We start from the raw sequence: 22,953 nt of genomic DNA on the forward strand, positions 1-22,953 counted from the left end.
CTAAGGCTGAACATTCATAACTAATAATAAGTCTCTATGTCATAATTTGAAAGCTAGTTGGTAGCCCAAAAGAAAGCCCACTACACTCAGGAGGTGAAAGCAAGATCAGAAATTCAAGGCCTTCCTCTAATACATAGTAAGTTCGAGGCCAGCCTTGGCAATATGCTCCTCCCACACTCGAACTGAACTTCGAATTTGCTTGAGCCCCTGTAGTTAGTTTTTACTGTCAACTCAACACAGTCTAAAATTATTAAGGAAGAGAGTGAGTACTGAATGAGTACTGGTCTAGATCAGACTGGCCTTTGGGCATGGCTGTAGGAGTTGATCTTAATTCCATTATCTGAGATGGGAATATACCCCCTGAATATGGGTGGCATCATTTTATGGTCTGAACCCTTGCCTCAATGAAAAGGAAGAGGGAGCAGAGCAAAAGAATGTATGTATTCCTCTTTCTCTACTCTGTACTGTTGATGTCCCTTGCTGCTTCAAGTTTCCACTGCCTTGATTTACCCACAATGGACTGTAACCTAGAATTGCTAATTAAAATAAAAACCTTTACACACACACACACACACACACACACACACACACACACACACACACTCACAATTTGCTTTTTTCAGGGCATTTTAATGGTATAAATGAATGAAACTAATACAGTTTTCATGTTTATTATATTCACACATACACACAAAGTGGTACACATTTTAGAGAGTGAGACTGAGACAGAGACAGAGACAGAAGAGGCAAAGAGACAGAGATGAACAGAAATAGAGACATGGGGAGAGCATGTCATCCACAACTATCTGTGCTTTCTTGTCTGCCTGGCTTTTATCCCTAGTCACCTGCTCAAAATTTCCCTTCCAGAGACACAGAATCTTTGAGAATGATCTTGTTGGAAACAGGAAACAAGAGCAAGAGGGAGAAATGATGGTGAAAATAACAGCTTCTATCAGGGTTTCAATAGTCTCATTACATGATTTTCACAGGGTATCCATTCCTTTCTAACTTTCTAAGACAAGTTATTAATCCTCTATTGTTTTACCAAGGAAATAAATGCCTATAAGATTTAATAAATTACCCAAGGCCAATGTGCCTGAAAAGTGGTGTAACTAAGACTCCAGCCTGAGTTTAGCCTCTGCTCCCCATTGCACAGTAATGAGATCTATGAAGCAGCAATTGCCTGGTTGAGTAATAGCTTCTCATTTGTAATTCCGATGCAGTATTTTCCACACTTTCTCTTCTCAGGATGAGTAGGGAAGGAGAATTCTAAAGTTAGATGGGATTTAAGCTGTGGCTGGTGAAGCACAAGATAATTTCCTCTTTGGTATTTTTGAAGTTCTTCATTTGAACCATCTGTTGCAGGCTGACAGATGGGTTGATAAGTGACAGAATAATGGGTCTTCAATTCTAGAAAGGCATAAGGAATACTTGAAAAATAGCTCTTTTCACGAACCTGTGTGTGAATGCCACTTGCTCATTTGAAAAAGGGAAAAGCTGGGAAAAGGAAGAGTGAGATGTAATCATAACCATTCTCTTAAACAGAAAGGTCCTATCATTTCCAAAGGCCAAATACAGTAAAAATATACCTATTCTAGAATTAGACATCCCTCAAGGCATGTGTGGAGGAAGCACACACAGAAATAAAATGAAAGCAAAGATGGAGAACCCTCCCATTCCCGTATCCCAGCCTCATGTGCTTTCTGTTCCAGTAGCGTGGTGACTAGGGACACACTTGCTGTCTGCAGAATTGTGTGGCCTTGCACCCATTCAAGGTCCAGTGAGCCACTCCCCTGACAGAGCAGCTTGTCTTCAAAGGCCTTGTCCTTACACAATCACCTTAGGTTTTCTTTACCATTGTGAATTATAGCTAGATGAAGTGTTAAAGCATGTGTGCATGTACACACACACACACACACACACACACACACACACACACACACGCATGCACACGCACCACTTGGATGCCAACAAAAGAGTAGTTAAACACCTTAACTTGAGTTGTCAAAGTTCAAGTCAAATTTACTCAATTTCAGAAGTGCAATTATCCTTTTAAAAAAATAGCAGAATACAGATCAAAACATGAATTATATCAGCTGAAGTCTTGTCCAGTCATTCAGCCAGACCAAAAATGTCCATATTCTCTGAAAATATATCACCTTTACCATCATCATCTTTGCAACAATTTAAATATCCTATTCTCCATATTCTGTATGCTTATTGCATTTTAGCCCATATAAAAACCCCTATGAATAAGCACCTCACCTGTGTCACTGATATGGACCTGGAATGGTGCATGTTTTGTGTTCACGGGTAAGTTGCCTTTCTGAAACACTTCTGGCCACCCCATCCACTCTCCTGTGCTCCACCTGAGATGCCAATGGTGTCAAATAGTAAATTAATGCAATGCTTAAATTATTATTTCAAGGAGCATGTGACAGAAAGTCTGTTTCAGAAGTTCCTTCCCACTCTATTATTATATAATTTTGGAGGAGGGGGCTGTGTAGTTTTTCTGATTTTTTTTCAAGAAGAGGTGATGGCAAAAGGACACACTTTAGGAAAACTGTGACTCTGCTGGGAAAGGTGAGCAATGTCTCAGTCAGAATTACTCAGTGGATCTCATTTATGATCGATTTCTATAGGTCACTATTATTTCAAACAGAGGCCAGTGGTAGGGCAACTTGAACTATTTGAACAAATGAGTAAATTACTTTGGATTATGAGGTTTTAATTATTAATTTCTCTGCTGTGCACCACTGTAGGAGCAAATGTGGCATTTTCTTGACTGTGTGTCTGTATGTGTGACATCTCATACGTATGGGACTTCCAAAATGTGTGATAAATGGTAAGGAGGTAGCTTTTTGATATGACAAGGAAACAGTGCAGGCCAGAGAACACTGAAAGATGAAGCTCAAGTCTGGGTAGCTGCTGGCTCTCTCAGGCTGCCAGGGTAACTGCTTTATGCTAGGCTCCCTCCAGATGTGTTGTCTATACTGCCTGACATCTGGCATTTTGCAGGTATATAATTCCCAGATGGCTTGTGTAAAGATAGGGGCTAATTACCTGGATGTTAGCATTTTCATACAGCTCATTCAATAGCAATGCCCAAGATATTTTTGGAAGTACTAAAAAACTCAAAAGTTTGAAATTTTTTCAATAAGATTTCCAAATTTTCCAGATTCATCTGTAATTAACTCTGCTAGTATAATTCCCTCCACCACCCACCATCATCTTGTTATTTTTAAGATATCTAAACTGTTTTTAGCAGTTGCTTTGCTTCTGATATATAAACCTTGGTTGTTTTTATATACTTAATGATATTCGTGTCATATTAATAGCCAGTTATTTAGAAAGAGTTTAGTTTCCTGGATATGCTATCAAGTCACCTAGAAATACTTACAATGCTGATTTAAGCCTCATAACTTCTAGAGTGCCCAGACTCAGACAGACAGTGGTACTCTTTTGTCAAGATTCAAACAAGACAGAAATGGCAGCAGGTTGGTAAGAATAGAGAACTGATAGCCTCAGGAAACCTGTCTCCCCCTCTCCTTTCCCCTTTTTATGATCCCTTTCCCCAATTAAAAAAAAGCAAAAACAAAAAACAACACTCTGCTTGAAGCCTCTCATGGAGTCTTTCTTGTGCGTGCTGTTTTTCTTAAATTACAACATACCTGAATCTCAGGGTTGTGTGTGTATGTAGAGGAAGGATTGCTGATACTTTACTGAGAGACCCCATCTCAATGGAATAATGCATGCTACTTGACATCTTCTGGCCTCCATGAGTGTGTGTGTGTGTGTGTGTGTGTGTGTGTGTGTGTGTGTGTGTGTGTGTGTGTCTTGTGTGTCTGTGTGTCTGTGTGTGTCGTGTGTGTGTGTCTGTGTGTCGTGTGTCTGTGTGTCTGTGTCACACACACACACAGACACACAGACACACAGACACATACACACACGTGTGCACATGCACACACACACAGACACACACACACACTGGACAGATGATTGTGAATGGGAAAAATCAACAATTAACAGTGAACAAGTCAACCCTATTAAAAGTCAAACAGATCTGAGTTTGGCACCCAACTCTGCCATTAGCTTTCTCTTCTAAGACTTTTTCTCCCATCTGGAAGACATAACAGAAGCTGCTCCACAGGCAGGGTTGGGTGGGAATGAATGAGATAAAGTACACCAAGGACTTTTAGCATCAACCCTGAAACACAGTGTGCACAACTAAGCTGGCACGGGGATATGAGGAGTTCCACCTTCTAGAGGGAGCTCAGACTGGAGCTCAGAAAACCATGGTCAAGATCAAAGCTTAGCAACTTAAGAAATAGTCATGACCCCTTCCGCAAATCATTTCATCTTCCTCAACCTTGACTTTATCACTCTGAAGTGCAATCAAATGAACAATCTCAAAGTGTTATGAGAATTTAAATGAGTAACTCTTGGCTGAGTAGCACACACAAGAACTGGTCATAAATGATAGTTTTCATTAATATGACCACTTAAATTTAAACTAATAAAAGGCCATGTCTTTAATAAAGTCCCAACCCTTTAAAGTCAATATTGTTCCTATAATAGATGAAGAACACAGACCTTGGAGCCAAACTTTCTGGGTTTAAATATTAACTGTACACCTTTCAAATTTGCTTTAAGTAATTCATCCCTTGTGTAATGGGAGAATACTGTACCTATCCATGTGGGTTACTAGAAGATTACATAACTAAGTGCACATAAAACATAAATAGATGTCCTGCTGATTCTAGCTGCTCTCCCCATCACCATGACTAGCCACCACTCTCATATTCCTTACTAATGTCATCTTGAATGGGTCTAACCAACTCTTCACAGTCACTTACAACAGGGGCCAGAGGAAACATAATAGAGGCTCTCTTGCAGAAGATTGGTTTGTGATAAGAAGGAAGATTAAGTGATTTGCTGAAGGGGTTGTGAGTATCTATTAGGTTGCTAAGCTTTGATGGCAATTACGGTTTTCTGAGCCCCAGTCTTGTGAACCTATGTGTGGCACCTGAACTCCAGTTCTTAACTCCCCTCTTTTGGCCTCCACAGACATCACACATGCACACAGTGCACTTGTATATAGGCAAAATACTCATGCACATAATTTTTAAAATGTTTAAATTTTTAGTTTTTAAACTAACAGCAATGGCATCAATGCAAGAAAATTATATTTATTTTAATTGCAACAGGTAACCTGCTTTTTTTCTGTCCCTTACTCTTTCTGTGGACCTCTTCTTTCCTATAAAGAGCTACGACTGAGCTTAGCAAAACCTTACTGGGAAGAAGGAAGGAGATACACAGATGACCACTCCTGCCTCCACCATCATTCTTCTCCCTCCTCGTTACTCCTGCTACACACACACACACACACACACACACACACACACACACACACACACACACACACACTGTGGGATAAATGTTGAGGTTTGAGCCTCAGATGTCAGATGGAGAGACATTTGAGATGAGTAGACTTTTTCAAGAAAGTGCTCGGCCAGTGAAGTTGTTGGTACCCCACAGTCCTTAGCCTTTGAGTTACAAGGTGATAGTGATTGCTAAACAGTTTAACAGTATAAGAAGTTCTCTCCCCAAGCATAAAGTCAGTGACTATCCTACATAGCTTTAACTACCAACTTGGCTCACCTAGAGTACCTAAGAAGAGACTCAACTGATGGATTGCCCAGATCTCATGGGGATGATTCTTGATTGTTGACTGATATAGAAGGGTTCCTCTCACTGTGGGCAGCACCATTCCTAGGCATTCCTAGGCATGTGTTCCTGGACTGTCCAAGAAAGCTAGCTGAGCATGGAACAGCAAGCTAGCCAGCATGAAGTGTTCATCATTTTTGCTTCAGGCTTTTGTTTGAGTTCCTGCCCTGACTTCCCTGAATCATGGGCTGTGACCTGGAAGTGTAAGCCAAATAAATACCTCTCTCTATTAAGTTGCTTTTGGTTAGAATTTTTATCACTGCAACAGAAATCAAATTAAAACAGTGACTCAGATCCAAAGCCCCGGACTCCTGAGAATCCGGCTGTGATTATAAACTTTCTGACTTCGTGTTTCTTCTCTCTAATAAAGATTAACAAACTCAATGGCATGACCCTGAAGATCTTCCTTAGCAAATTTGGAAGAGGAAGCCCCATTTCCAAGTCCTAGATTTCTGTGGAGAGTATAGCTCCCCCAGAAGGCTCAGTGTCTTCACTAGGGGATTTGTCAATAGAGCTTCCAAAGTCTTGGGGATTAATGGAATTTGTCAAAGCAAATTCAATGTCAGAAAAAGGGGAGAATTGGCCTCCTATTACAGCAAACTCCACAGCAGGTCTCAACTCACCTAATGCACCTCTGCAAACTGAGACTTGGCTCCTGATCCCATTAATCCCAAACATGAGAGGAAAAGACCACTGACCCAAATCATCATGGCCAAATCAATTAAAGCAAGCTTTTTTGATTTGTGTACACGGGCTGCATCCTCCTAAGGCAGGATTTGAGAGGATGTGAGGAAGACAAGGCTTTTATAGCTCAGAGTTAAAGGGTTTCCAAATTGGGGGGGGGTCTGGTAGGCGATGTAGACCGTGTTACAGGATCAGAACATGCACATAACAAGTTAGTCCCTCCTGAGACAAAGACATGGTTACAAAGTGGGCAAAATAAGGTAGTCATAAGCAGTCATATAGCCTTTTGAAACAAAGGTAAGGTTACAAGATGGTTAGAAACAACTTTTTGAAGCAAGACATGATTGCCATTCCTGGGACATGCAGTACAGAAACATTTGTAGTTACAGTTATAGGAAAATCATAGTCCAATCATTGAGAAACAGAGGTTTAATAATAAACAGGAATGAACCTAGTCTTTACTATCAGATGGCTTTTAAGCCTAAGATGGAGAAGGCCGGTTCTTCAGTTCAAGGAGTAATATTACCTGCCCCACTGAGTTGTTGTGAACATGACATGAACCAAGCAGGTGATGGGTGCTGGAAGGAGGGCCTCTCATTCTGTTCCTCCTCTTCTTTCTCTCTCTTCCCCCAGACATGGCTTCCTTTTTCTCCTCTACTTTTCTTCCTCTTCTCTCCCAACTGCTTCTTCATTTTCCTCTCCCCACTCCCACTCCAGTGTCCATTTTCCATCCTTTCCTTGCCTTTCTGCCCTCACTCTCATTCTCCTTGTTTTCTCTTGCCTGTTCTTCCCCGTTTCTCTCTTCCTTCCCTACCTCCTTCCTCTTCCCGCCTCTCCCCTATCTTCCTCCCTATTTCAGCATACTGTCTTATTCAGTAAACAAGGCACATAGTCATTCTTTCCATTTCAATGATGCTCACTATATAAACAGTGTCAAGTCTACTGTCCAAAGCCCAGGCTAAATGCAGGCCCTCTGGGCAGCAGTGGCCCAGGAGTCTGTCTCCTTGATTAAGCTGCCAGGATAGAACCCATTCTGTAAATTAGTCACACTGGTCAGGGACTTAAAATAAGAGAAGGCATTCCTCTTCTCACGAAGGATACAAATGCACTTCATTTATTAACTGTGGATCTGAGCTGAGCTTACCATAGGATAGCACTAGCAATGTGTGTCTGAGCACTTGAAAAATGGTTAATATGAATTAAGGTACACTGTGGATATAAAATATCCACACAAGTATGGACAGTTTCCAATACCTTAGTCCAGTGCACAGTGAGGGTGGCTCTATGGGTAAAGGGACTAGCTGCAAAGTCTGATGGCCTGAGTTCAATCCTTGGACCCAGATAGTTAAAGGAGAGAACCGCCTCCCACAAGCTATCCTCTGACAATACATATATGCTCTGGCATGTGCTCTCTCTCTCTCTCTCTCTCTCTCTCTCTCTCTCTCTCTCACACACACACACACACACACACACACACAAACACACACACTAAATGTTCTTTAAAGCTTAGTACACAAAAAGTGATGTATCTTATTAATAATTTTAAATTGATTATATGAAATAGTGATGAGTTTGATATATTGGATTTATCAAATGAATGCAATCACTTGCTGTTGCTTTTTTTCTTTTATAGAAAATATAGCTGGGCGTTGGTGGCGCATGCCTTTAATGCCAGCACTTGGGAGGGGGAGGCAGGTGGATCTCTGTGAGTTCAAGGCCAGCCTGGTCTCCAGAGCGAGTGTCAGGATAGGCTCCAAAACTACAGAGAGAAACCCTGTCTCAAAAAACCAAAAAAAAAAAAAAAAAAAACAGAAAAGAAAAGAAAAGAAAAGAAAAGAAAAGAAAAGAAAAGAAAAAATATTTTTCCCTCACTATATTTGTCTTTCTGGGTCTGAGCTACCTCAATCAGGATTTTTTTTTCTAGTTCTGTCCATTTGCCTGCAAATTTTAGGATGTCATCGTTTCTTACAACTGAGTAGCACTCCATTGTGTAAGTGTAAAGCTATTTGTTAGTTAATATAAATAGAATCCCTGCCACTGCTGAAGGGACAAGTGTGCCATTGTGAACTCTCTGTGTGAAAGCCGCTGCCACCACCAATCAGTGTCTTGATCTTCATGCCATATTCTACTTTCTCTAGTAGAATGTGTTCTTTATTTAAAATGCAGTGTAATTTATCTCTAAACATTATTACTTGCTAAATTAAAACAAAAATATCCACAAAGATAAAATTTTATAAGATTGGGACCATACTGTATATTCATTCATTCACTCTCTCACTCAATAAATCTTAGCAGTGGTTTTCTGTCCAAGCAAGGCAGACAAAGCTCACACCCGTGAGTTGAAATCTTATTTGGAAAAATGGGGTGATAGTGAATGAATGGATTTTCGAATTTTGCGAAGTTTTAAGAAATAAAAGTCAAGGCACAGAGATAAGGAGTGCATTTATGGGAGGTAACAATTAGTGGGAGGGATAAGGAAGGGACTCTGTACAGGGGAGTATTAAGGAGAAAGGTCCTCCTCCAAGAAGGGCCTGGCCCTGTTTGTACAGCTTTCTACCCTACTGCTTCTGATTCTGTTTACCAGAAACATCTCACATAAATTTAACCTTTTGAAAATAATCACTGACCAATGCCTTGTGCATCAGAGAGAAAACACTGCCCACAAACTGTGTAGATTTTAGTTGGGGCAAACTAGAGCAAGGAAATGTATCCCAGACCATAAGGGGAAATTGAGAAAATGAGGAAATTAAAACTGGAAAGGGTGAATAGGGAGTTGACGTGGGGAACGCTATCCAGTTGTGATTTAAAACACAGCACCTGAGAACATTGAAGTTTCAGCTGAGATTTCTAAGGGCAAAAGGAAGGAAGCACCGTGGTTCTCTGTAAACAGGCTGTTCCAGGTGAAATCTGTTCTGGGTGGGTTAGAGTAACAACCAGGAAACCTGTGCATTGCATGGAGACATGGAAGGTTAGGTCAGAAATGCTATTCACAGCAGAAGAGCAACCAGGGTTGCTCAGGGTTCCTTAGGACCCTCAGTGTGGTCTCTGGTATTTGTTCTCAGTGAAAGGCTGTGGCTAGCAGGTTTTGACAGAAAATGTATGCCCAGCATTGGACTCACACTAAGAATAATTATGCTACCCACCATGCTGGGAATAGACACACATTCATAAATAATGTTGTACATCAATTATTTTAAATGTTTGAGCATTGTTTTCCCAACCATAAGACACAAAGCTAGTTTCAAAATTTTTGAAATTATTGCAGTAGTAATCTCATTCAAAATCTCTACAGTTCCACTTGCATAGAGATATGTCACACAATGTAGAAGCATAGCCATGACAGTTTCGTGCTATTTGCATTGCCACTGTTATTTTTACTGGTAATTACTGAAGTTTCCATCCCCTACTCAGGTACCATTTCCCTGATATAGTCATAAACACTGTTTACAGGAACTCATTTAATCCTCTGACTGTCCCATGAGAAGATCTCTTATTTCCACCTACAAAGGTAAACTGAGGCCTTAGGAAGTAGAGCAAATTGTCTATGAACATGAAAGTATAAGACTAAGGATTCAATTCTGGATCTTTCCAGTTCCAGAGCTGAAATTTTAACATACACAGGAGACAAATTATTCTACACATCCTGTACAGTGTACTCCTAGAAGATAAAATATGGGATCTGGTCCCAAAAGCACAGTATTTGACCCAATGACACAGATGCTTGAATTCAGTAAGGAAGTTAATTCCTCCACAGGGAAAAAAAATGCTCCACTGGCTTTTAACAGAATCTCAAATCCTTTGAAAATGTTTCACTATATCTTTGTTAGATTGTGTGTGTGTGTGTGTGTGTGTGTGTGTGTGTGTGTGTGTGTGTGTGTGTGTGTGTGTGTGTGTATACACCCTACAATTCACCCACCCATGAAAGCCAGAGGACAGCTTACAATAGTCAGTTCTCTCCTTTCACCATGTGAGTTCTGGGGATCAAACTTAGGTCATCAGTCTTGGTAGAAGTTGCCTTTCCTCACTGAGCCATCTCATTGGCCCTTGAAAACCCTTTTAATGCATTTACTTTAAGTAGGAAGCTCTTCTTAAAGTAGATGCTAGAAGCAGAATATTGCAGTCAAGCATACAGACCTTGGAGACAGATGGCCAGGCTTAGAATCCTGGATCCTCTATCAATTAACTCAGGCTTCAGGCAATTTATTTAACATCCTGATACATCAGTTTCCTCAATTACAAAATCAGAACAGGATTAACATGTTTTTCACAGTGCTTTTTATCAGGATTGAGTTGATCCAAATGAATCTGGAATAACTCTTAGTGCATAATAAGTGCTCAGTAAACATTAGTTTGATATAATTTTCTCCATTATCCAACTGAAATGTCTCACAGAATCTTGTACTTCCGTGTTTATTAATTCTTTGAGAATTTCATAAAACCTGAGTCATAGAACAAGAATAAATCAAATGGCACTGACCTAGAAGCTTTACCCCTACTGACTAGATTTCATGAATGCTATGCGAGGAAAGTAACTGTCAGTCTTACCCAGTAATGAATCCTGCAAACTACAACAATGACTGACCTGGCAAGACATGACCACTAGTGCAGTAGTGGCATAGATGTCACTGGAGAGACCAAACACTTCCTGATAGGATTTAAAGCCTGCTTCACAAGATGAAATCTATACCATTATCAAGCCAAGAATCTATGACTAGACAGAGCATAGAGCAGAAGAGAAAACCTAGTAATATTATGCTGTTAAATGGGCATAATCCTATTCTTTTTCCTGTACCCTATTGGTATTTTAACAGACATTTAACTGTCTCTAATTGTGATGAGTATAAATAATGAAAAGCACGGTCCTGTATTTGGAGCTATATGGTAACTATGGGCTCCAACAAATGTGTAACAGTGAAGGGCACAGCTCTGCATATTCTGGTCTTCAATAAAAGTTTCCTCAAGACTTTTACATATTACCCAAACCATACTATTTGAATACATGAGTGAAATCAGACACCTCGTTTTCACTCCTTGGAAGATGTAACATCATTGAAATGCTAGTTTCCCCCAAACTAATCTTGGGATTAAAAACATTTCCAACTATGTAGGTGGCATAATGGCCCTGCAAAGATGCCCCAATCCTCTTCCTTGGAACTTGTATCTATATCATATGGCATGGCAAGAGGAGATTAACATCGCAGATAGAACTGCTGAAGATTGCTGAAAAAGCTTTAACATAGTGATACCCTGAATTATTTGGGTAAGCCCAGTGTAACCATGAGGCCTCAAATGGGAAAAAGGAGGCAGAGGGATCATCATCAGAGTGTTGCAATATTGGGAAGAAGACTGGCCATTGCTGCTTGAACACAGAAGAAGACCATGAGCAGTGAAAATGGGTAGCCTGATCAACAGGAAGATGTAAGATTGTGGATTCTTCCTAGAGTCTGCCAAAGGGCCTGAGGTCCTGCCAATACATTTACTTTACTTTAGTGACCCTTGTTTTAGACTTATTGATGTATAAATATATAAGTGTAAGTTCATACTGCCTGAATAATGAAGAATGAACTAAGGTGCCAGATTGGACATGAACAGAAAGTTGAGATTTGACATACTTGGATTATACCCAATCACTAGGTGTGAATTGTCTTACTAATGGTGAAAAAGCTGTAGATGTTGTATTTGTATGCTTGCACTTTAAACCTCTACATTTTTTCAGAAATGAATTCAGACAGCTTACAAGGGTATATAAAACTCAAAATGAAAAAGATATGGAGTTCAGTTCAGGGTTTAGTTGTGGGTGTCTGCCTCTGCTTCCATCAGCCACTGGATGAAGGCTCTAGGATGGCATATAAGGTATTCATCAATCTCATTATCGGGGAAAGGCATTTAAGGTAGCCTCTCCACTATTGCTTTAATTTCCAGTTGGTGTCATTCTTGTAAAACTCTGGAAATCTCACTAGTGCCAGATCTCTCCTCAAACCTATAATGGCTCCATCTATTACGGTATCTCTCATCCTGCTCTCCTCTATTCTTCCCCCAACTCAACCTTCTGCTCCCCATGACCTCCTCTCCCCTCCTCTTCTCTCCCTCTCTTTTTCCTAGCTCTCGTTTCCCTCCCCCATGCTCCCAATCCACTCAAGAGATCCTGTCCCACTCCCCTTCTCCAGGGGTACTATGCATATCTCTCTTAGGGTTCTCCTTGTTTCCCATACTCTCTGGCAGTGGGATTGTAGGCTAGCAATCCCCTGCTCCATGACTAAAATCCATATATGAGTGAGTACATAGCATTTTTGTCTTTTTGTAACTGGGTTACATCACTCAGGATGGTTTCTTCTAGTGCCATCCATTTTCCCATGAATTTCAGATTCCATTGTTTTTTCCGCTGAGTAGTAATCCACTGTGCAAATGTACCACATTTTCTCTATCCATTCATTCTTCAGTTGAGGGACATCTAGGTTGCTTCCAGGTTCTGGTTATTACAAATAATGCTGCTATGAACATAGTTGGACAGATGCCCTTGTTGTATAAATGTGCATCTTTTGGGTGTATACCTAAGAGTGGAATTGCTGGATCTTGTGGTAGACTGATTCCCATTTTCCTGAGGAGTCACCAGATTTCCAAAGTGGCTGCACAAGATGGCACTTCCACCAGCAATGGAGGAGTGATCCCCTTTCTACAATCCTCTCCAGAATAAACTGTCATTCGTGTTTTTGATTTTAGCCATTCTGACAGGTGTAAGATGGTATCTCAGAGTTGTTTTGATTTGCATTTCCCTGATGACTAAGTATGTTGAGCATTTTCTTATATGACTTTTGAACCATTTTAGATCCCTATATTGAGAATTCTCTGTTTAGATCTGTACCCCACTTTTTAATTGGATTATTTGGTGTTTTGGAGACTAACTTCTTGAGTTCCTTGTAAATTTTGGAGATCAGCCCTCTGTCAGATGTGGGGTTGGTGTATATCTTTTCCCATTCCGTGAGCTGCCATTTTGTCTTGTTGACTGTGTACTTTGTCTTACAGAAGCTTCTCAGTTTCAGGAGGTCCCATTTATTAATTGTCGATCTCAGTGTCTGTGCTACTGGTGTTATGTTCAGGAAGCAGTATCCAGTATCAATTTGTTCAATGGTAATTCACACCTTCCCTTCTAAGAGGGTCAGAGTGGCAGGATTTATATTAAGGTCTTTGATCCATTTGGACTTAAGTTTTGTGCGTGGTGATAGATATGGATCTATCTGCAGTCTTCTACATGCCAGAATCCAGTTATGCCAGCACCATTGTTGAAGATGCTTTGTTTTTTCCACTGTATAATTTTAGCTTCTTTGTCAAAGATCAGGTGTTCATAGGTATGTGAGTTAATATCAGGGTCTTGAATTTGATTTCATTGGCCTACCTGTCTATTTTTGTACCAATACCAAGATGTTTTCAGGACTATAGCTCTATGGCAGAACTTGAAGTCAGGAATGGTGATGCCTCCAAGAAGTTCCTGTATAGGGTTGTTATGGCTATCCCAGGTCTTTTGGTTTTCCATATAAAGCTGAGAATTATCCTTTCAAGTTCTGTGAAGAATTGTGCTGGGATTTTGATAGCGATTGCAAAGTTGCAGAGAGGGAGGAATGATGAGCAAAGGGGTCAAGACCAGGCTGAAGAAACCCACAGAAATAGCTGACTTGAACAAGGGGGAGCTCATGGATCCCAGACTGACAGCTGAGAGGCCAGCATGGAACTTATCCAGACCCCCTGAACGTGAGTGTCAGTGAGGAAGCCTCGGCAATCTATGGGGCCTTGGGTAGTAGATCAGTATTTATCCCTGGCATAGGAATGGACTTTTGGAGCACATGCCACATGGAAGTATGCTCTCTCAGCCTGGACAGATGGGGGAGGGCCTAGGCCCTGCCCTGGTGATATGACAGACTTTAGAGATCCCCCATGAAGGACCTCACCCTCCCAGGGAAGCAGAAGGGAGATGGGGTGGGGGTTGGGAGGACTGGTGGAGGCTGGGGGAGGAGAGGGAGGGGAAGCTGGGATTGACATGTGAAGCAAGCTTGAATCTAATTTAAATAAAAAACAAATTTAAAAAGAAAAAGACATATGAAAGAAATAAGGAAGAAGTATGGGTGTAGAAGACAGGAGTAGGGAATACCCCATGCCCTAGAAGTCCCCTGAATGGATCACATTTGGCCCTAAATATTATGGAGCTACATAACTCAAAACAGCCACTGGATTAAAAGGATAGATGCTTCAAAGGTTTAGCCAATCTTAGCTTGAGAATGTTCTCCAAAATGTCACACCTAACCAACACTAGATACAAACAGTATCACTTAGAGAGTTATGGCTTCCCCAGTTCTTGATGAAAAGTCACATAGGTACACCTTAGTGCATGACACTACAAGCAAAATACACCATGCCCCAAGGGAGAAAAGAAACAGCAACCATATTTGTCTTTTTCTGTCTGGGTTACCTCACTCAGTTCCATCCATTTGCCTGCAAATTTCAAGATGTCATTATTTCTTACTGCTGAGTAGTACTCCGTTGTGTAAATACACCTTATTGTCTTTATCCATTCTTAGGTTGAGGGGCATCTAGGTTGTTTCCAGGTTCTGGTTATTACAAATAATGATGCTATGAACATAGTTGAACAAATGTCCCTGTGGAATGAGTGCGCAGGGATGACCCCAACTAAGAATCTAAGTAATAGTGAAAAGGGTACTTTAAATGCCCTTCTCCTATAATGAGATTGATGACTACCTTAAATGCCATCATTGAGCTTTTATCCAGTAGCTGATGGAAACAGAAGCAGCTAAGCACTGAGCCATACTCCTGGAGTCCAGTTGTAGAGATAGAGGAGTGATGAGCAAAGGGGTCAAGACCATGTTGGGGAAACTCACATAAATAGCTGACCTGAGCATGTGGGAGCTCAGGGACTCCAGACAGACAGCTGGGGAACCTACATAAGACCGAACTGGGCCCCCTGAATATTGGTGTCAGTTGTGGGGCTTGGCGGGTCTTTAGGATCACTGGCAGTGGAACCAGTATTTATCCCTAGTGCATGAACTGACATTTTTGAGCCCATTGTCTATGGAGGGATATTCTCTCAGATACCTGGGGGTGGGATGGAGGCTCCATCCTGCCCCAAATGTGACAGACTTTGATGATTCCCCCATGGAAGGTCTCACCCTCTCTGAGAAGTGGATGGGGGGGTGGGGATGAGGAAATGGTGAGGGGGTGGGAGGACAGGAGAGAGAGGGAACTGGAATTGGTGTGTAAAATAATATTGGTTTTTATTTAAATTAAAAAATAAATAAATTTTTTTAAAAAAGAACTTGGAGTCAGTGGTTAGAATGATGTCTTTACATGTAGTCTCAGACACACCACTCTGACTTATTTTGCCAAATGCAAATAGGGACACTTTGGGAATAATAAGATAAGGATTATAATGTTCTTGAGTCATTCCTGAGAATAAAAACACAACAGGTTTTTTGATAAATAACAGTATAGCTGGGTGTGGTTGTGCTTGCTTTAAATCCCATCACTGGAGAGGCAGAGTTTGGAAGATCTCTGAGAGTTCCATGCCGGCATACTGTGCATAATGGCCAGCCAGGACTACAAAGAGAGAACCTGTTTCAATAAACAAAACTAAATAACAGTTTAATTATTTATCTCATGTAAGTATAAATACAACATCAACAAACTTTATTTATTTTACAGTATCTCTAGGTCCTAATGTTGTGGATCTTAGAATTTTCAAAAAACCAAATGGTATTTGCATAAATTAATAGATTTGCTTCTGGAACTCACATCTGTTTGTTTGCTGTTTGTTTGTTGTTTTTTTTTTTTTCCTGTCTTCTCTCTGTGCAGGATTTTATCGTCACTGTCGTCTTTTCATTCTTGTGGTTGGTTGGTTCCTCTGCTTGGGCAAAAGGACTGTCTGATGTCAAAGTGGCAACTGATCCAAATGAAGTCTTGTTACTGATGTCAGCTTGCAAGCAGTCCTACAACAAATGCTTGGCTGTCCACAGCCCTGTCATGTCCAGCTTAAACACATCCGTGGTGAGTATTTGTTCATCCAGGCTTGACTTCCCAAATCTTAATTGATGGTCAGTGATTAAGAAAAACACCCCAAAGCTACTGTATACATTTCTGCCTTTAAAACTAGGCCAATCAAAAGAGGGAAGTCTCACTGACTGGTAAGATGATATTTCAGCCTCCAAGATTTTCAATGTCAAAACCAACACACTGTAATGTTTCTGATTACAGTTTTTAATAAAAACCCAGCAGGTATTAGCAGCTGTGGCTAAGATGACAGTCAAGTGAAAATTCTAAGCTAAAGCTGATATAAAGCCTAAATGTTAAGGCTGAAGCCTGCCAGAAGTTAAAAAGAATATTTGTTAACTCATGTTTCCTGGAAGAGAACATTTTATTAAAGCCACACATGGAATATACCAAATTGGTTGGAGAAAAATATGCAGACTTAGTAGGGAGCAAGAGGAAATGCATGGCTTGAAAAAGGACTTAGAATAATCCTGTATCTTCTCCCTTCTTCAGTATAGCTCTTCGATAGCCTTAGAAAATATGTGCTAAATTGGCTGAACAAAATCAAATATTGTCATCAAGAATATAGGCCTTACAGGAAAGTATGAATGCCAACAGTTGGAGAGAGGCTAAATTGTATTTCTAATTTATACATGTAAGCAATTGTGCTACTCCACAGGAGGAAGCTGCATCTGATAAAGAGCTAGGATGTTGACAAAAAGAAACATTTACTGAGGAGTGGGAGTCTCAGCTGTGTTCATTAAAAGTACACCATCCAGCAAAAGTGAAGTATAGTTATCTTGGCTGCAACATTAACCTGTGTCCCTGAGGCTTTCTGACATTCAGTCAGGGAAAGGGGCTACAAAGAGGGCAAAGGTTGTTCCACTCCTCCTGATTTCTCTATAAATCTTGTCTTGGTGAAATAGCAACCATGGAAATCCACTATGCCCTGGATCTCACAAACATTCTTACATATTGCTGGCCACACTTGTGAGTGGCAACTTGTGAGTATGCATTAACATATATAGTGATTTCTGTAGCTTATTTGTAGGCAGTGCCAAAGACATAATTATGACTCTCATCTCAAAATCTAAGAAAATAAAAATTGCTTGACATGTTTAACAAATCAAGTAAATGATATTTGTCAACTGCTAGCTTGGTAATGCATGTCCCAAGTAACTTATGACATCCCACCTGGCCTTGTCATTCCACTAATGTTCTAATAAAGTTTAGACTAGAAGGTAGGACTTAGAGATGAGGAATAATGTGTTCTCCTAACCCTAACAATAATGTGAACATATGGAAGGAAAGGCCTGCAGGGTTGTCATTGTGTCCCTGACAGCCAAGGCTTTGGTGGTTCTAATAGAACAGCTTGTTCAGATAGATTAAAGCAAAGTTTACAGTATTCTTTAGACCCTTGTCTGGAACTAGTGTCTGTACTCATTCAGATGTCTACATTGTAAATAGAAGCTGATCCCAATTTTTTCATTAAAATGATAGTTTCTGGAAAGATACCATGAACCTGCTGAGATCTGAAGACATGAGAGTGGAAGAAGCTAGAGCAGGTCCTCAACTCCTGATGTCAGAAAACTAAAATACTGTCTCTCTGAGTTGCTGAGTAGTGGAAATTTTACCTACCCTCCCATTTTTCTCCTTCAGTAGAAAAGTTCCAGGGCAGACCTCAAGCTATTGGACTAAAACTTCACACTGCAAGGAAATGAATTGTGTATTACTATCACAGGAGGAAGGATATTAATCAGTCAACTCAGGTTTTTGATTTAAAATTGTGTTTCAGGCAGCGAAACCCAAAAATAATGAGAAAAACTAGAAGTGTTCCCCTAGAGTAGAGTCTATGGCTGTAAGCTGGAAGATAGTCCAGAGACTGTATCTTTCCCATTCTCTACCACTTACCCTTGGGTGTGCACCTGTTGAAAGACACTGTTATATTAAATTCCTTTTCTAAATAGAATTTTAATTTTTTCTTGAACATATGGGAGAAGGTAGGTACCTTCAGTTTCTAATTGTGTCTTTCCTTTCAAAGAAACAGCTTTGGCCAACCCAAAGGCTCAGTGGGTACAGGTGCTCACTGACCAAGTTTGGTAACCTTATCCCCAGAATTCGAAAAAAGGATGAAGAGAACAGACTCCACAAAGTTGTCATCTGACTTCCACATGCATGCATGCACACACACACACACACACACACACACACACACTCAGAGAAATAATAAATAAGTGTTGTTAAGGGAGGGGCACTTAGACTGAACTGATATCACTCAGATCCCGTTACAAATGTCTGAATGTCTGGTTGAGAGCATCCCATTGGCCCTTTCAGGGACAGGTATCCTTCTCAGTCTCATCAACTATAACTATAGGCTTTAGGAATTGTATATTCAAAACATGGCTCACAGAACTCACCCTGCTGGTCAAGTGCAAGTTCTGAAGAAGGAACCATGCCCTACACATACTATGCTCTGTGATCTCTGCAAAGAAATTGGTCAAGAAACAATAAATATTTTCTACTGTGGTAATAAAATTATTTTCTTTGCCATTGTAACTTCACAGTAGCCCTAAAATAAGGTGAGGTATCAGGACATTACAGATGCTGGAAGATGATTTTAAAGATCCTGGAAAAGGTTTCTGGATTTAACTACACTAATGGTAGAACTGAAGCCAAACTCTCCTAATACTGTTAGTACTCAAAAGAGCTGAAGGCACACTGCTGGAATAGTCTCCAAGGAGGGGTCTGGTTCCACTAGGTGACAGTGTAGTAAATCCTTTACGAACAACAAACCAGCTCATGCCACCATCAAATCTCCATGCCACCATCAGAAAACTGTAGACAATTATGCAAGAGGCAGCAGACTCTGAGACTGCTGAGAGAAGATAATGCATGGAAAAAACACTTAGCATGCTGCCCAATCTGTGGAAAATGCTGATTAAGGACCACATTACCCAGAGTTATATCTCATTGGTCAAAAGCACATTCCTTTGGGTGAATGATAAGGGCAGAGCCCTTTACCATGGCAAAGTTTCAAGGATACAGAAGAAATGCTCTGATCAGAGCCTGGTGGCACAGTGCCCAGTGACAAACTTTGAGACATAGGTCTTTTGTCAGCTAGACTTGGCAAGCAAAGAATTGAAATACTTTTCTTAGGGTATTTTGTATAGTAATCTTGGTTAGACACCAGTAACTCTAACCCTGTGTGTAATTGTAAAGTTTTAAAATGATGATCTATTTACAAAAGCCTTTAGTCGAGTTTGAACTTTCTCTGAGGTAAAAGTAAATTAATTATGTGCAGTTAGTCTGAACAAAAGGAACAAAGCAGGCTTTTAAGTGTCCACAATCCTCGTGGGACAATAGATCCAGTTATGAAGCATGTCCGAGTATATATTCTATATGTTAAAATTACATAGCAAAATGAAAAGTAATCTTGACCACTCACAGATACATGTGCCCCTAAGGTTGAGATGCAATCATGGGATTACATAAACACATCACTTGAGATGATACACTACAGTGCAGGTATTGAGAAGACACAAAGCTACTTTAGCAAAAGTGAGCAACAGTTTACAGAGTCAATGGTCCTGTAGGCCTTGCTGGGACAGGATTTACCTCCATCAGAGAATGAATGCTCTGGTGGGTTGACATCTGTACACTACCTGTCACCTGATGTAACTTTCATGGCTTCCCATGCCAGAAATAAGAAGGATGAGTGCTTTTAGCAAGCAGGAACTTTCTTCAATCCCCCAAGGAAATGGAGACCCTTATCCATATTCCTGACCTTGAGATAAGGACTTTCTCGGGGACCATACACTCCACTACAATTTAAGAACAATTTTTATTACTCAAGGGGCATGATTCAGTGTTTGCACTGAGCTGTTTCCTGATTTTGTTCCTTTGTGTCTTAGTCTCAATATATGGGCCTGTTCCCCTCATATGCTCCCCAAAGGGAAGGTCCTGATGTCATACTCTTCTCCCATTATACTGTACCATTCTGACTTCTCTATACTTATTAACTGAACACTTAATGGCCTCGGGCTCTGCATCTGGATTGTGAAATCTTCATTCTTGGGGTCAGGTGTGCACAGTTAGTAAATCTCTAACTTTTCTGTTCTTGATATAATCAGGAGATGACAATGGGATTCCTGTGTGCAGAGTCATGCACACAGCTGTGATAATACTGAGTACAATAAGGTTCAAAATAAAGCAGCAATAAATTGCCTATGCCTACTAAGGGCATTAGTAATTTCTTCCACAACATAAATATAAAGATCATCATACTAGGGTTGGCTAAGATTAACTGGCAAAAGTACATATGGAGGCTATGTGATTACAATGTAAATATCAGGATCATGGCAAGAATTTATACAGTTAGTAATGACCCATTTTTCAAGGTCGACCCAACACCTGGGCTAGAGGGTTCAGCATTGAGGGCAAGTTTGTGAGCAATATCCTGTAACAGATGAGGACTAGGGGATGCTGGGAGAACCTGGAAGCCAGGCCCAGCTTTCATATGTTGAAATGGTAAACAGAAACCTCAGCCATTTGCCCTGGGTTTGAAACTTAACATCCCAGTCTTTTTGCTGAAAATGAATGATAAGGGACAATGACAAAATCGTCCATGACTACTTCCTATTGACATTGCAGCATCATTTGGGGACCTCAAAGTTGGAATGCTGGCCAAATCCAGGAAGGGCAACTGTTTCACTTGCTGTCAAGTTTTGTGGGACCTTCTGGGGCTAGAGACCTGCAGGCAGCCGTGGGAGCAGTTGGCAGTCTTTAACTGATTGGAAACCTGCTGGAACAGATATATATTAGGGTCAGAAAGTAAAGTTAAAAGATTTTTTTCATAAGGTATAAATGTGAAACTTCCAGGTCCATGGTCCTGGCTAGCTGGGGGAATAAAATCCCAAGATGAGGGAAAGGGAAAGTTCCCACCCCCTCAGGAAGAGGCAGATGAGGAAACAAACTGTTGATTGACAGTACTTATCTGGAGTCCATCTGATCTATTAGAGGTGGATTGCCACTGTTTATAATCTGTAGTGTGCCCTTGAACCAGAGTATTTTCCTTGTTGGACTTTGTTTCCACATTTTCAGTATAGACATTTAATGTATAATAACACTGGCTTCTTAGACTAGGAGAATCAACATGTAAAAACCTTTCATGTAGTGTTTGGCAAATATAAAGTGTTCAGGAATCCTAAATCAAATGTGGTTCTACATGGGTTTCAGTGAGGAAACCTCGGAAATCTATGGGACCTCCTGTAGTAGTTCAGTACTTATCCTTAGCATAGGTGTGGACTTTGGAAGACCATTCCACATAGAGGAATACTCCCTCAGCCAAGACACGCGGGGGTGGGCCTAGGCCCTATCCCAAAGGATACGATAGACTCTGATGACACCCTGTGGAATGCCTCACCATCCAGGGGAAGCAAAAAAAAGTGTTTTAGTGGGGAGGGGGTAGGGGAGGAGGGGAGGGAGAGGGAACTGGGATTGTCATGTAAAACAATCTTGTTTCTAATTCAAATAAAAAATCTGCAAAAAAAAATGTGGTTGTTACTGAAAGTAAGTTCAGTAAGAAAATGTAAACAGACTTCAAAATTAAAGTGCAGAATCACCCATGGCACTATGAGGAATTGCTATGTAAGGGATTTTCTAGAGTTTCTATCCAGTCTGTTAACCTTTTGCTCTGATTCTCCTTCAGGTCTTTGGGTTTTTGAACTTTATCCTCTGGGCTGGCAACATTTGGTTTGTTTTCAAGGAGACCGGCTGGCATTCCTCGGGACAGAGATACCTTTCTGACCCCATGGAGAAGCACTCTAGCAGCTATAATCAAGGCGGGTACAACCAAGACAGCTATGGGTCAAGTGGTGGCTATAGCCAGCAGGCAAGTTTGGGGCCATCTTCCGATGAGTTTGGCCAACAGCCCAGTGGCCCCACTTCCTTTAACAATCAGATATAGCCCAGTATCACCCAAATTCTTCTGGCAATAGCCTCACTACCTTCCATTTCAGTAGCAGAAGAAATTTTTAAGTTTCAATCAATTAATAATGCAGAGAATGCTGAATGTAAATCAGAGATCTGTAGCCCTCATTAAGGCAGAAAGGCCTGGGTGGTGATAAATGGTACTTAGAGATGAGATGTCATGAGGAGGAGATGCATTATTGATCACAGATGGATAATTAGGAAGTACCTTGTTATATATACAGATAATTTTATGGTCATTTTGTATGTGTATTGAAATAGTGGAAGCATTTCTGTAGCTTAAAGTCTCTAGTGTGTAATGTGCATAAAGTAACTTAAATAGTGTTGAGTTTTCCGATGTGTTTTGATGCAAGAGACATTTTAATGATTTCTAGAAGACTATTTGGTGAATCACAACATGCATGTGTTAACATATTTTAGTTTAGGCCCTTTAGGAGTACAAATATGTTTTAGGTAATTGTTCTGTACTGTTTTCACTTGATGAACAATATTTATATGATTTAATGCATGAATATTTTCTCC

General features: G+C 40.5%; 1 protein-coding gene and 1 non-coding gene across 2 annotated transcripts in view; both read left to right on the plus strand.

Annotated features, from left to right (window-relative positions):
• Synpr (synaptoporin) overlaps nucleotides 1–22,408 on the plus strand; it is a 334,876-nt gene extending 312,468 nt beyond the window's left edge. The window contains exons 5-6 of the mRNA XM_027389352.2: nucleotides 16,270–16,461; nucleotides 22,151–22,408. Coding sequence (XP_027245153.1) covers nucleotides 16,270–16,461; nucleotides 22,151–22,408 — 450 coding nt within the window. The remainder of the gene's footprint in view (nucleotides 1–16,269; nucleotides 16,462–22,150) is intronic.
• On the plus strand, nucleotides 3,859–3,972 carry LOC113832594. Its single transcript, XR_003479905.1, has one exon. It is a non-coding gene; the product is annotated as a small nucleolar RNA SNORA23 (small nucleolar RNA).
• Nucleotides 22,409–22,953: the final 545 nt, after the last annotated feature.

The sequence above is a fragment of the Cricetulus griseus genome (assembly GCF_003668045.3).
Source record: "Cricetulus griseus strain 17A/GY chromosome 1 unlocalized genomic scaffold, alternate assembly CriGri-PICRH-1.0 chr1_1, whole genome shotgun sequence".
NCBI classification, from domain to species: Eukaryota; Metazoa; Chordata; class Mammalia; order Rodentia; family Cricetidae; genus Cricetulus; species Cricetulus griseus.